Genomic DNA, 15,300 nt, shown 5'->3' with positions numbered 1-15,300 from the left:
TACAGCTCATGAAAACCTAAAATTTCCCATCTCAAAAAATTAGCATATTTCATCCGACCAATAAAAGAAGTGTTTTTAATACAAAAAAAAGTCAACCTTCAAATAATTATGTTCAGTTATGCACTCAATACTTGGTCGGGAATCCTTTTGCAGAAATGACTGCTTCAATGCGGCGTGGCATGGAGGCAATCAGCCTGTGGCACTGCTGAGGTGTTATGGAGGCCCAGGATGCTTCGATAGCGGCCTTAAGCTCATCCAGAGTGTTGGGTCTTGCGTCTCTCAACTTTCTCTTCCCAATATCCCACAGATTCTCTATGGGGTTCAGGTCAGGAGAGTTGGCAGGCCAATTGAGCACAGTAATATCATGGTCAGTAAACCATTTACCAGTGGTTTTGACACTGTGAGCAGGTGCCAGGTCGTGCTGAAAAAAGGAGATTTTTGTATAACTTACCAGTTAAATCTCTTTCTCGCTCTTCCTTGGGGGACACAGACCTTGGGTATAGCTCAGCTCCCTAGGAGGCGTGACACTAAGTAAAACTGTTAAGCCCCTCCTCCATCAGCTATACCCTCAGCCTGGAGATAGAGGCTACCAGTTGCGTGTCCAAGTAGTGAAAGGATAACAACCAATAACGGAAACAACCAGCCAGCAACCCAACGGGGCGCCAGACCATAACCCTGTAACCAAACACAGAAGGGTGGGTGCTGTGTCCCCCAAGGAAGAGCGAGAAAGAGATTTAACTGGTAAGTTATACAAAAATCTCCTTTTCTCGCCCATTTTCCTTGGGGGACACAGACCTTGGGACGTTCAAGAGCAGTCCAAGAAGGGAGGGACCACAAACCCAAGGCGGAACACCACCAGAGCATCAGGAAACCGCTGCCTGCAAAACCAGGCGGCCCAAAGCAGCATCCGCTGATGCATGCGTATGCACCCTATAGAACTTTGTGAAAGTGTGCAGAGAGGACCAAGTGGCTGCTTTGCACAACTGTTCAGCCGAGGCCCGATGCCTCTGCGCCCAGGAAGCTCCGACTGCTCTGGTGGAATGAGCAGTGACGCCGAAAGGCGGAGGTCTGCCCTTGGCTCGATAAGCCTCAGACACCGCCAGTTTAATGAAATGGGCAATAGCCACCTTGGAGACCGCCAACCCTTTGCGCGAACCCTCCGGAACCACAAACAGGGAGTCCGTGCGCCGAAAGGACCCGGTGACCTCCAAGTAAATCCTCAACGCCCTGACCACATCCAGACGGTGCAGTTCCCGTTCTCTGGGGTGGGAAGGAGAGGGACAGAGCGACGGAAGGACGATGTCCTCATTGATGTGAAAGGCGGAGACCACCTTTGGCAGGAAAGTCGGGACAGGCCGAAGCACAACCTTATCCTGGTGGAAGATCAGGAAAGGTTCGGAGCAAGAAAGAGCCGCTAACTCCGACACCCGTCGGAGAGACGTGACGGCCACAAGAAAGATGACCTTGCAGGACAGAAGGCGAAGGGAGACCTCCCGTAAAGGCTCGAAGGGGGCTGATTGGAGCGACGAGAGCACCACATTCAGGTCCCAGGAAGGAACTGGAGGGCGGTACGGCGGAACAGAGTGAGCCACCCCTTGTAAAAAGGTCTTAATTGGCCCTAGAAGGGCCAGGGGACGCTGGAGAAGATTAGACAGCGCCGAAATCTGACCCTTCAGAGAACTGAGGCACAGCCCCAGGTCCAGACCCGACTGGAGGAAGGACAGGATTGTGGGAAGAGAAAACCGGAGAGGTGGGATGCTCCGGGACTCACAGAACCCCAGATAGGACCTCCAAACCCGATAGTAGATCCTAGAGGATACGGGCTTACGAGCCCGGATCATGGTGCGGACTACGTCCGCGGAGAAACCCCGTCGCGTTAAGACGGCGGTCTCAATAGCCACGCCGTCAAACGTAGCGAGCCTAAATGCTCGTGGAAGATCGGTCCCTGAGAGAGAAGGTCTTCCCTGGAGGGCAGTGGCCACGGTGCGTCTGCCAACAGCAACATTAGGTCGGCGTACCAAGACCGGCGGGGCCAATCCGGGGCGATTAGAATCGCGGGGACACCCTCTGCCGCGATCCTCCGATGAACCCGTGGCAGGAGGGGTAAAGGAGGAAAGACGTACAGAAGGGAGAATTCGCGCCACGGAAGGACGAGCGCGTCGGCGCCGTATGCCTTCGGGTCCCGTGCCCTGGCCAGGTATAGGGGGACCTTGTGGTTGAATTTGGAGGCCATGAGGTCCACGTCGGGGCGACCCCAGCGAAGACAAAGGGCTTCGAACACCTCTGGGTGCAGGGACCATTCTCCCGGGTCGATGGTGGACCGGCTGAGGAAATCCGCCGCCCAGTTGTCCACCCCCGGGATGTAAATCGCAGATAAGGCCGGCACGTGCGTCTCCGCCCAGAGGAGAATGAGGGTCACCTCTTGCATCGCTGCGACTGCCTCCCTGATGGTTTATGTATGCCACAGCCGTGGCATTGTCCGATTGGATCCGAACAGGGTGGCCCCTCAGCAGATGGGTCTAGTGTCTGAGGGACAGAAGAATCGCCCTCAGTTCCAGAATATTGGAAGTCTGGACTCCGATAGAGACCAAACGCCCTGGACGGACCGGGGAGGGAAAACCCCCCCCCCACCCCCGTAAGCTGGCATCTGTGGTAATCACCAGCCAGTTCAGTGGAAGGAAGGACTTCCCCCTTAGAGGGATATGCAACCACCAGCCGAGGGAAGCCCGAGCCAGGGGAGGCAGAAGAAAGGTCCTGTCCAGACTCCTCGGTGATTTGTCCCAGGCCGACAGAATTGCCCTCTGAAAGGTGCGGGATTGGAATTGTGCGAACGGCACCGCTTCGAAACAGGCAACCATCTTTCCCAACAACCGCATGCTGGATCTGAGGGAAGGGCGGTGATGACGGAGGAGACTGCGAACCGACCCGCGAAGGGCCAGACGCTTGTCCGACGGAAGGCGGACCTCCGCCAACTCTGTATCCAGGAGCATCCCCATGGGCCCGCCATACGTTCCTGAATAGGAGAAGGCGGCCCCCCACCCGGGTGGGTGGGGGCGCACCTTCAGGCAGAGGGCTGCTGGCCTGTGGGAGCCCGTGCAGGCTGGGACTTGCGCCAGGTAGTTTGCGTCCGAAAAAACGGCTTCTTGCGTCTATCCTGGGCTGGGCCAGAGGAAGAAGAACTGGCCGCGGGTCTAGACCCGGTGGGCTTGCGAAAGGACCGAAAAACGGGACGAACCAGCGCGACCACGGGGGGCGCCCATTGGCCTGGACTGGGGGAGGTGAGTACTCTTCCCAAGGGAGGCCTCACAGACGAATTTTCCGGCCTGAACAATTAGTTGGGCTAAGGAACGGAGGTCCTGAACAGGGACGTCCGACCCTAACTCCCGTTCCAGTTGCAAACCCCATTCAGAGACCGCTTTGCCAACCCAGGCGGAGGCAAAGACCGGTCTAAGGGCCGAACCAGAGGCAGTAAATATGGCCTTGGAGAGGGATTCCGTACGACGGTCCTCAACAGACTGGAGGGAAGATCCGTCCTGTACAGGAATAGTAGTGCTTTTGGACAGGCGAGCCACGGGAGGATCAACCTTAGGCGGGGATGTCCACGTGGTCACAGAATCCGCTGGAAAGGGATAACAAATGTCCAGCTTTTTGGGTGTAATAAAGCGGACGTTAGGCCGAGTCCAAGCCTTGGATACCACAGAAGAAAAATCAGCGTGTATGGGAAAAACCTTGGAGGCCTGTTTGGGGCGGAGAAAGGACACGCCGGCCTGTTCAGAGCTGGGGGGGGTCATCGTGTAGCTGAAAGGTATCACGGATGCTAGTGACAAGATGCCCCACCGCGGACGCCAATTTGGACGGAAGCTCTGAGTCCATGTCCACGTCCGAATCCGCCAGTTCTCCCTCAGAAAGCGTATCCCTTTGAGAGGATAGACTTGACTGAGCTCGCACGCATGGCGGAGAGAGCGAAGCATCTGGAGAAGATGTGCGCTCAACCCTTGAACGTTTCTGAGTATGCCGGGCCCTGGAAGATTCGCTGAGAGGCAGGGAACCAGTGGGGGCGGCAGAAACGGTAGTCCCAGCGGGTGCGACAGGGATTGTGGCAGCCTGCGGGAGAGGCGGTCTATCCACGAGACGGCCCACTACGTGTGTAAGGCTTTCCACCGCCTGAGACAGAGACCTAGCCCAGTCAGGGGGTTCAGAGGCACCGGGGGGCGTAGCGGGAAGCGGGCCCTGCACCGGGGCCTGACATGCAAGGCAATGCGGCTCAGATTGCCCACGCGGAAAAAGTTCCTTACAGGCGGTACAGGCATGGTACCAGGGTTTGGGGGCACCTGTGGGATCTGACATGCTGAAGTGTGGTTGTACTCTAATATAGAGACCACAAAGGGTTATAGCAGCTATGACCAGGAGGGTTAACTGTCCTACCAGTGCCTCAGAAGAACGTCAGGAGATGGCCCAGATCAGCAGCAGCAGAGAAGCAGTGAACAGCAGTGAGCAGCAGAGAGCAGCAGAGAGCGCCCACAGGAGGTTAGAGTCCCCCACCGTGTCCCAGCTTCCTGTCAGGAGTGAGGAAGCGCGGGAAACCTCAGCAGAAAGCACGGGGAACAAGCTCCGCCCCCTCCAGCGCTTGAAATGTCTCCTGTGAAGGAGAACGTAGCTCCGCCCCCAAAATGACGCGCGTGTAAGCCCCGCCCCCTGCCGGGACCGCTAAGCCCCGCCCCCCGCCGGGACCGCTAAGCCCCGCCCCCCGTTCTCGGCGGGAAGGGGGAGAGAGAGAAGAGAAAAATGGAGTCAGCCCCGAATGAGGGGGAGGGGGGGGAGAAAGATAGCAGCGTGGGGGGGGGGAACGGCGTGGGGGTGCTGAGGATGCTGCTGTGCTGCATTGTCCTGCAGATGAGCGCTCAGAATGAGCGACCACGGGTGCCCCCCTTACCCAGAGGGGTAGATGCTGCAGATAGGGACGGGGTATGGGCTGGAATAGCCATCTCACCGTCCGACGTCTTCACCCTCAGTCCTTTCCAGCAGGGTCGCCCCTTCAGCCACTGGCACCGCAGTGGCAGGAAGCTGGAAGAGGGGCTTGGCGTGCGGGCGACCCCCTAGCTGGCGGGATGTAGGGGAGCCATTGCTGCCCAGATCCTCCTATTGCTTCTGTGGGGGAGGCAGCAGTGCAGATAAGTTGGCACTGGCGCAGCTCAACCCCGGGAGAGCAGAGAGGTCTAATGCGTCTCTGGTATCCCTAAGAAAAAATAAAATAACAAAATTAGAAGAAAAAGTAAAAATAACAAGGAGAAAACAGCCCTGCAGTAGCAGGGAGTGTCTTGCCTCCTTGGACACTAAGCTAAAACTGGTAGCCTCTATCTCCAGGCTGAGGGTATAGCTGATGGAGGAGGGGCTTAACAGTTTTACTTAGTGTCACGCCTCCTAGGGAGCTGAGCTATACCCAAGGTCTGTGTCCCCCAAGGAAAATGGGCGAGAAATTAAATCTTCATCTCCATAAAGCTTTTCAGCAGATGGAAGCATGAAGTGCTCCAAAATCTCCTGATAGCTAGCTGCATTGACCCTGCCCTTGATAAAACGCAGTGGACCAACACCAGCAGCTGACATGGCACCCCAGACCATCACTGACTGTGGGTACTTGACACTGGACTTCAGGCATTTTGGCATTTCCCTCTCCCCAGTCTTCCTCCAGACTCTGGCACCTTGATTTCCGAATGACATGCAACAGTCCAGTGCTGCTTCTCTGTAGCCCAGGTCAGGCGCTTCTGCCGCTGTTTCTGGTTCAAAAGTGGCTTGACCTGGGGAATGCGGCACCTGTAGCCCATTTCCTGCACACGCCTGTACACGGTGGCTCTGGATGTTTCTACTCCAGACTCAGTCCACTGCTTCCGCAGGTCCCCCAAGGTCTGGAATCGGTCCTTCTCCACAATCTTCCTCAGGGTCCGGTCACCTCTTCTCGTTGTGCAGCGTTTTCTGCCACATTTTTTCCTTCCCACAGACTTCCCACTGAGGTGCCTTGATACAGCACTCTGGGAACAGCCTATTCATTCAGAAATTTATTTCTGTGTCTTACCCTCTTGCTTGAGGGTGTCAATGATGGCCTTCTGGACAGCAGTCAGGTCTACCCATGATTGCGGTTTTGAGTAATGAACCAGGCTGGGAGTTTTTAAAAGCCTCAGGAATCTTTTGCAGGTGTTTAGAGTTAATTAGTTGATTCAGATGATTAGGTTAATAGCTCGTTTAGAGAACCTTTTCATGATATGCTAATTTTTTTAGATAGGAATTTTGGGTTTTCATGAGCTGTATGCCAAAATCATCAATATTAAAACAATAAAAAGGCTTGAACTACTTCAGTTGGTGTGTAATGAATCTAAAATATATGAAAGTCTAATGTTTATCAGTACATTACAGAAAATAATGAACTTTATCACAATAACGAGATTTTTGTATAACTTACCAGTAAAATCTCTTTCTCGCTCTTTCCTTGGGGGACACAGAAGACCTTGGGTATAGCTCATCTCCCTAGGAGGCGTGACACTAAGAAAAAACTGTTAAGCCCCTCCTCCACAGCTATACCCTCAGCCTGGAGAGAAAGGCTGCCAGTTGCGTGTCCAAGTAGTGAGAAAAGGCAAAGCCCAAGAAGTGGAACCAACAAGCCAACTACCCAACGGGTAAAACAAACTCGGAAACTCGCGTAGATAAAAACAAAGAATGGGTGGGTGCTGTGTCCCCCAAGGAAAGAGCGAGAAAGAGATTTTACTGGTAAGTTATACAAAAATCTCGTTTTCTCGCCCAGTTTCCTTGGGGGACACAGAAGACCTTGGGACGTTCAATAGCAGTCCAAGAGGGGAGGGACTACAGCACCAAGGCGAAGCACCCGAAGGCATCAAGAAACCGCCGCCTGCAGACCAGGCAGCCCAAGACAGCATCCGCTGAAGCCCGAGTATGCACCCTGTAGAACTCGGTAAGGTGTGCAAGGAAGACCAGTGACCGCCTTGCACAAATGCATGGCCGAAGCCCAATGCCTCCGGCCCAGGGGACACCGACCGCTCTGGTGAAATGGACAGTGACACCAAAGGCAGAACCCTGCCCTTGGTGCGGTAACCACAACAATAGCCACTCGGAGAAAGCGGAGGAAGCCACCCTGGAGGCCGCAACCCTTGCACGGACCTCCTAGAAACACAAGAGACCAAACGTCGACAAGAGCCGGAGATCTCCAAGCAAAAATGCAAGGCCCAAACAACGTCCAAACGGTGAAGTGTCCGTTCCCGGGGGCGGGAAGGGGAGGACGAATGCCTCGCGGAACTGAAAGACAAACACCACCTTCAGAAGGAAGGAAGAGACGGGATGGAGAACAGCCCTGTCCTATGGAAAGACAGAAGGCTCAGAACAAGAAGGACCGCCACTCAGACACCCGTCAGAGACCAGACGGCTACGGAAACACAACCGCACAGGACAGAAGGAGTAGAGAGAACTACTGTAACGGCTCCAAAGGAAAGATAGGAGCGCCAAGAACCCAGTATGTAGATCCCAGGGCGGTACCGGAGGGCAGTACAAAGGGAACCCAAGAGCCGCTCCATGGAAGAAGGTCTTGACAGGCCCAGAGGGGCCGTGGAACGCTGAAAGAGGAGGGACAGCGCCGACACTTGAAGCAACAGGGTCCCAGTCCCAGGTCCAGGCCGGACTGGAGAAAGACAGAACCATGGAGAAAGAAAGGCAGAGAGGGGAAAACGCCCAGCTTCCCACAGAACCCCAGGTAAAAACCCTAAGTCCTACAACAGAACCTGGACGAAACACGGCCAGGAGCGAACACTAACGAGCCCGCTAGAGTCGCCTGGGCAAGCGGGTGAAACCCAACGAGATCCTGCGCAGACCAGTAACACGGCCAGAACGGAAGCCGTTCCACAGTCCCAGTGTGGGAGATCCAAGGGCAACCCTGACCGAATAGTAGTCCTCCCAAGTTACCGAGAAGGTAAGTCCATGGCAGAACCATTGCAGAGAATGGAAAAAAACTCAATCTGCACCCAGCTGGAGGACAGAACGCGGCAGACCCGGTAAATAGGCACACAGCTAGTACAGCCAGTGTGAACAAGGGAAACAGTACGAGGCCAAAAGGAACACCAGAACCATCCACATGAACAACCATGCTCTCCCCAGAGGGGGGGGGCAGCGAAGGAAGCCTCTGAAGCACGGCCGGGACAGAAGCCACATCGTAGTGAACCATACCGAGCGGGAGCCAAACAGAGCCGGCGAGAAAAGGCAGTCGAGACAGAGGCCGGCATAACACCCTCCAACCGAAAGGAGGGGTGGCCAACAGGGAAGACATAGGACAGCTCAAGAGCAGAACCCCGCTACACCGAGACGCCCGGTTCACCGCCCGCAGAAGGCGAATACCCTGAAGAACCCAAGATGGAGGTCCTCCGGACCTGGGTACGCGAGCACCCAAAAGAAGTTGGGTGACCTTCCCGAGAAGAGCGGCCCGACCTGGTAACAGATCAGACTGAAGCGCAGAGGGCACCAACCGGAAGGACTCACACCACACCGCATCTGAAGAGGAGGAATGGTAGTAGGCGAGGGAACCGTAGTCCCGCCAGAGAAAACGCAGAATTCGAGGGACGCTGCAGACAGCACTCTCGACTATGTGACCACCAACGTAGGGAAACAATGCCGCGGGAGGACGAACGGGTACGCATCTAGGGACCACGAACACACCCCGGGCGGAAGGGACGAAAGGAATGAGTACCACCCAGCACGGTGCAGTAGCGAACAACTAGAGCGCGTCTACTTATACATAAGGTATATATATATATATATATATATATATATATATATATATATATATATATATATATATATATATATATATATATACACATACACACACACATACACACACCTTTGAACACATTGGGCATTCATTAGCTGTTTGTTGAACACCACCGTAGGCTCACACAGGTGGACAGAACGAGCTCTTTAGAGAGATAGCGCAAGGCTAGCTGCAAGCATCGTATCTCAAGAGAAAAAAAGGTATGTTGCAGGAGAAAGGGAGGCATACGTACGAGTAGCCCCGTAAGCAGTGAGAAGACCAACCCACCCATGGGAGGAGAAGGCATACCTGGCCCAAACAACGGCCAGAGCGCACAAGAAAGTCCGCTCACTGCAAAAAAAAAAATAGTCACTCAGCGAAGGATCAGCCAGAGTCCAACCGTACCAACGGAAGTGCAAGTGCAACCTGAAAGGCAGTCATGCACAAGACCAGCACGGCATGCAATGGAACGCAAGCAGTCCGCCCAGAAAAGGGGGGAAATGTACCTGGCCAACACAGCAGTCGGCAAGAGTGCAGAAGCCCGCCCCAAAAGGGGGGAATACCAAGGCCAGTACCTACTTTGGAAAAGTAGGACATACCACAGTCCGCCCAGAAGGGGGCCATGCCCATGGCCGCACATGTCCAGCAGAACGCAGGAAGGTACACTTAGGGAAAGGGGGCATGCACAGGGTTATTCTATCATTAAGTGATTGTGCAAAAATCCACCCAACACCGAATTTCGTGAGAGTGCACCACTCCGCCAATGAAGGGGGACGTGTACCAGTTCAGCACCGCATAAACACGGACAGCCATGGATCGCGTGAGCGTGCAAAAATGCCGCCCATGGAATAAGGGGTGGCCATGCACAAGACCAGCACAGATTCCATGGGAGTGCAAGCATTCCACCCAAGTTAGAGGGCATGCTCATGCCCAGAAATGGGGGTCATGCACATGGCCAGCATCGCATCCAGTGAGAGTGCGAGCACCCCGCCATGGATGGGGCCATGCACATGGCCAGCAACGCACTGGCGAGAGAACAAACACAGTCAGTGAGAGTGTACGTATGTCGCCTGAGGAAAGGAGACATGTCCAAGGCCAGCAGCGAATCCAGGGAGAGTGCGGCACACCGCCCACGGAAGGGGGGGGGGGGGGGGGTCATGCACATGGCCGGCAACGGATCCAGTGAGGTTCAGTGTTCCGCCTATGGAAGGGGAACGTGCACATGGCCGGCACCGTATCCGTGGAGAGTGCAGTGTACCTCTTATGGGAGGGGTACACGCACATGGCCGGCACCGTATCCGGTGAGAGTGCAGCATTCCGCCTATGGAAGGGTACATGCACATGGCCGGCAACGAATCCAGTGAGAGTCCAGTGTTCCGCCTATGGAAGGGGAACGTGCACATGGCCGGCACCGTATCCGGGGAGAGTGCAGTATACCTCCTATGGAAGGGGTTCATGCACATGGCCAGCACCGTAACCGGTGAGAGTGCAGTATTCCGCCTATGATGCAGTATTCCGCCTAGGAAGGAGGGCCATGCACCTGCAGCCACCAGAACTGGGTGACTCATACTGGCCAGAAAAATTTTATGCATGCACCTGGCCAGCGCCGTATCCCGGGAGAGGGCAAGAAAACGCCTGGGAGGGGGAACATGCCCTGGCCAGCGCCGCAGCCGGGGAGCGCGACATACCGCCTAAGAGAGAGGGGCATGCCTACGGACAGCATACCGAATGATGAGGCTGCCGCGTCCTGCGCAGCCCCACAAGACCAGTTATTTAAAACAAAATTATAATTTTTTTTTTTTTTTTTTTTTTTTTATATTATTATTACATTATTATTATTATTTATTAATATTACAGCCTCCCTGAGGCAGAAAGGGGGGCAACCATACAGGGGCACAGGCCGTACGGGCCCATCAGGAGCCGGCCAGTACCCAAAGGGTTAACAGGCATCTGGCCTGTGTGGGGGGGGGGCGGCGCTGCGAACTCTTGGGGGCGGGGGAACCTCCAGGCGGGAAGAATTCGCGCTTGGAGAGTTCCCGCCCCCCGAGGCCTGAATTTGCGGCCTAGCAGACCGTGAAGCCGGGGCCTAAATTTTACCGGCGCCCGGAGACCGGGGCCGCAAGCATTTAAAGTACCGGTCGGCCTAAGCCGGCCGCGGGTGCCCACATACCGGCCGCGGGAGCCCACCCCGAGTGCCGGAATTGCGGTCGGCAGGCCGCGAAGCCTGACAAACTATGCAGCGCCCGGCCGGCCGGGGCCTGTTGGAGCACAGCTCTAGCCAACGCCGGCCGCGGGAGCCCACCCCGCGGCCGGAAGAATCAGGGACCCGAGAGGAGCGTGAGGTGCGGCCCAGCAGGCCGCGACGCCTGGGCCAAAATTTGCGGCGTCCGGCCGACCGGACCGAAGGTCGGCCGGGCCTAGTTGGAGCATAGCTCGCACATGTAACGCCGGCCGCGGGAGCCACCCCGCGGCCAGGAAGAGTCAGGGGCCCGGGAAGGAGCACCGGATGGTGCGGCCCAGCGGGCCGCGAAAAGACCAGGCCGCAGCCCGTGGACTAAAGTTTTGCGGCTGCCCTGAGCACGCAGCAAGCGCCCCCTCTTTGCGCGGACCTCCATCCTGTAGTGAGGCTGCCGCGTCCCTTATGATCTATGGAGGGGAGAAAGGGAATGGGTGAGTGCTGTCCGCCTTGCGACACCCCAGGGACCAGCCTAGGTCCAGCCACCCAATAGCCACTCTGCTTGGATAGGCTAAAGTATGGGGGTCAGTCACGCAGGAGACCAGGGTGGGAGGAGGGGGCCGTAGGGCTGGAGAAGCCAATCTCTCACCATAGCCGTCTTCACCCTCGGTCCGTTCCAGCAGGGTCGCCCCTTCAGCTACTGGCACCGTAGTGGCAGGACGCTGGAAGAGGGGCTTGGCGTGCGGGCGACCCTTGCGCTGGCGGGATGCAGGGGAGCTGGGCTGCCCTGGTCCACCTTGCCTTCTGTGGGGGAGGCAGCAGTGCGGATGACCGGCACTGGCGCAGCTCGACCCCGGGAAAAACAGAGAGGTCTAGTGCGACTCTGTTGTCCCTGATTGTCTGGAACAAAAGAAAAGAAAAAAAGTAAAAATCAAAATTTAAACAAGGAGAAAACAGCCCTGCAGTAGCAGGGAGTGTCTTGCCTCCTTGGACACTAAGCTAAAACTGGCAGCCTTTCTCTCCAGGCTGAGGGTATAGCTGTGGAGGAGGGGCTTAACAGTTTTTTCTTAGTGTCACGCCTCCTAGGGAGATGAGCTATACCCAAGGTCTTCTGTGTCCCCCAAGGAAACTGGGCGGGAAATGCTAATTTTTTTAGAAGGACCTGTATATATCTATCTAAAAGACTTTTTAGTCTGGTCTCCTAGACCCGCCACTGCAGCTCAATACTGCGTTGTGGCCTGCATCATGAACACTGGCGAACGTGGGATGAGGGGGCGCAGTGAGGGACGTCCCTGCTGGAGGTGGCGCAGTGAGGGACGTTCCTGGCAGCATAATTGGGGCACTCTAGAGTAATTTTTAATACAGGGGGCAGTATAAGGGCCATAACTGGTAGCACTGGGTGAGGCCCTATAGGGTGCATTACCAGGGCATTTTTTTTTTTTATGAGGGCACTATATGGGGCATCACTGGATACACTATATTGGTGGCATTTTATTTCTGGGGCACTATAGGGGAAATTAAGGGGGCACTATAGTGGCATTTTTTTTTACCTGGGGTACTGTCTACTGGGGGGGGGGGGGGGTCACTTTTTTAGCAGGGGCATTGGGGAGCAGAGTGGGCACAGGGCTGGGAGGGACAGCAGGACGACATTGTTGGGAAACCAGGGTGGGGAAGTTGTGTTTAAAATGTGGGGAGGCTTATAGAAAAATTAAGAAATCTAACACGTTTTTAACAAACTCTGCAGAGCCTAGATGCGGCTGAAAGAATCTGTAATGGATGGCTGTGCAAAAAAAAAAAAAAAAAGAAGAGGAAAGAACGTCTACATGACAGGAGATAATTGATGGAAGAGGTATGTGTTGCTGTAGTCTTTAGGTTGCCTAGTTCTGGCAGGAAGTATGCTGTAGATAGAGCTGGCTCACTACTGTCATCTTGTCCTTCAAGTCTTTAATTATATATATTTAAATTTGGAGCCTACGTTTTTCAGTTCAGTAGCCAATGGCTCCTTAGTAATTTTTTTTTGTCTGGAGCACTGAGATATATATATATACACACACACTGTAAGACTGACCTTAGCTTGAAGTTGTTGCAAGTTATGTTCCAACTTCTCTTTATCTTCCCTCAGCAATCGGTTTGTCTCTATTAAAACATTCATAGTTTCTGTTTTTCTCATTAGTTCATCGTGTTGGGCCATAGTTTTTGCAGTTACCTGAATTTATTAGATAGAAAAACATGACATTAGAATGCTAATATGATCATGGGAATGTGGCTTTTAAATATTTTACTAATAAGCTGTCAATATGAGCTTGAGTGCTGTATATACAGATTAGAAAGCAGCAATTCTGCTTTCCTGTTCCAGTCCTAATAGTCACGTGATTGCTGTGAGCAGGGTAGCGGCACAAGCTGCTGGGTGTTAGCAGACCAAGATCAGGTCTGCAATAGACACTCAACAGCTAAGAGGTCTAGGGGTTGTATTCCTCTGTAACTAGGGTGAATATCAGCCCCAGTCACAGAAGAACTTAGCAAAAAATGTAGCATTAAAATTCCCCAAAGGAAGTCCCATAACAGTGAATGGAGGGGATGCGTCTGACATTTATGGCATTTCCTAGCTCTTTAACTAAAATACACTCATGAACACAATATTTAGTGAATAAAACATTTCATAAAGCAGATGGATAATCTCCAGTAAACAGATATGTTTAAACATGAATGTTACAAAAACCCAACCTGAACTTTCTCACGTTCCGCATTCAAACTGTCCTGCAGCTCATTAATTTCTTTCTCCATATGCTCCATGCGCTGTCGGTATCTCAAACATTCAACTTGTGCCACTTCAAATCTTGTCTCTGCAATTTCTTTCTCTCGTCTCACAAATCTGTAGGTTACCAATTGAAACAAATATAGTTATCACAGCAGGTTAAGTTCATCGGACCAAAAATAAATAAAAATAAACTAAAGGGTTTTTCCGAGCATTTAGTAATGATGACCTATCCTCAGGTTAGGTCACCAATATCAGAACAGTGAGGCTTCAACTCCTGGCATCTCAAATGATTAGCTATTGGGGAGGCAGCTTACCAAGCACTGCACTGTCTATTGGATAACAGCTGCACTATTACAGCTCAGGTCCATTTACTTAAATGGGACTAAAATGCAACTAGGCCACGTTATCATCTCAACATGGTGTCACAGTCCTAGGAAGAGGCTGCAGCTCTCACAGGAGCGCCATAGTCTCTTCAAACAGCTGATCGGGAGGGGTTCTGGGAGTGGGCCCCTTACCAATCAGAAAACGATGACCTATTCTGAGGAGGTCACCAGTATTGAAATCTAGGACAACCCTTTTAACACATATGCATATTTGCATTGTCAACCACATAGAAGAGTAGTTTACTAGAAGCTGCTTCACTCTCCTTCTAGTGAACATAAGAAGATTAAATATATAAAATATATGATCACACTATTGCTAACAGAAATGTAAATGCTAGGATGGATCAAATTTATTGTGATAGAAATAGTCATAGAAACATGGGGAAAAGACGACTGTTAAAAAGGACCGTCTGACCATTGATATTTCTGGCTTATCTGTGGAGTCTATTGGAGATACAAACAGATGTGCTTACCCATTTCTCCAACTCCCTAGACCAGGCATGCTAAACCTGCGGCCCTCCAGCTGTTGCAAAACTACTACTCCCAGCATGCCCGGACAGCCTACAGCTATCAGTCTACAGCGGGGCATTTTGGAAGTTTAGTTTTACAACAGCTGGAGGGCCGTAGGTTGAGCATGCCTGCCCTAGACTAGCGGAGACCTGTGTGACTTACAGGACCACTGGGGAAGCCTGCAGGTACACCAAGTGTCCGCATTCAGAATAAAACTTTCAATTGTTTTATTTATATAAATGTAAAACACAAACCAACACCGTTTCCCACTTCAATACCTGAGAATTTCCATAACTTGATCCTGGGACTTTCCTTCTTCGCTTAATGACACGTTAAGAGCTCCTTGTTGAACAGAAGTCACCATCTTTTTACTGAGGTTCTCTATCTGGTCATGTAATAGCCTGTTTTGCTTTTCCAAATCTTCACACCGAGAAAGATTCTTTGAAACTTCATCCTATTGTCACAAAAGGAATTGAGAAAGATGTACTCGTTGTATAATGGTTCTGCATGCAGCCAAGAGAACAATGTAAAGAACTGCAGTTTCCATTAGACAGACAAGTTTTGGTCAGTCATTATGTCAGGGCATAGGAGCGTATAGCACCCAACAGTACATGGACTTCAATAACAGACCAGATTTACTATTGTGAGTGCACCTATACCTGGTTGTAAA

General features: G+C 52.9%; 1 protein-coding gene across 1 annotated transcript in view; it reads right to left on the bottom strand.

Moving 5' to 3' along the window:
- The window catches only part of TPR (translocated promoter region, nuclear basket protein), a 190,365-nt gene that overhangs the window by 51,005 nt on the left and 124,060 nt on the right, over positions 1–15,300 (bottom strand). The window contains 3 exon segments of the mRNA XM_044300517.1: positions 13,048–13,185; positions 13,704–13,851; positions 14,909–15,084. Of these exon segments, the coding sequence (XP_044156452.1) occupies positions 13,048–13,185; positions 13,704–13,851; positions 14,909–15,084 (462 nt within the window).

The sequence above is a fragment of the Bufo gargarizans genome, chromosome 7 (genome assembly GCF_014858855.1).
Source record: "Bufo gargarizans isolate SCDJY-AF-19 chromosome 7, ASM1485885v1, whole genome shotgun sequence".
NCBI lineage: Eukaryota > Metazoa > Chordata > Amphibia > Anura > Bufonidae > Bufo > Bufo gargarizans.
Note: the sequence above shows the minus strand (reverse complement) of the source record. Positions and strands in the feature narration are given on the sequence as shown.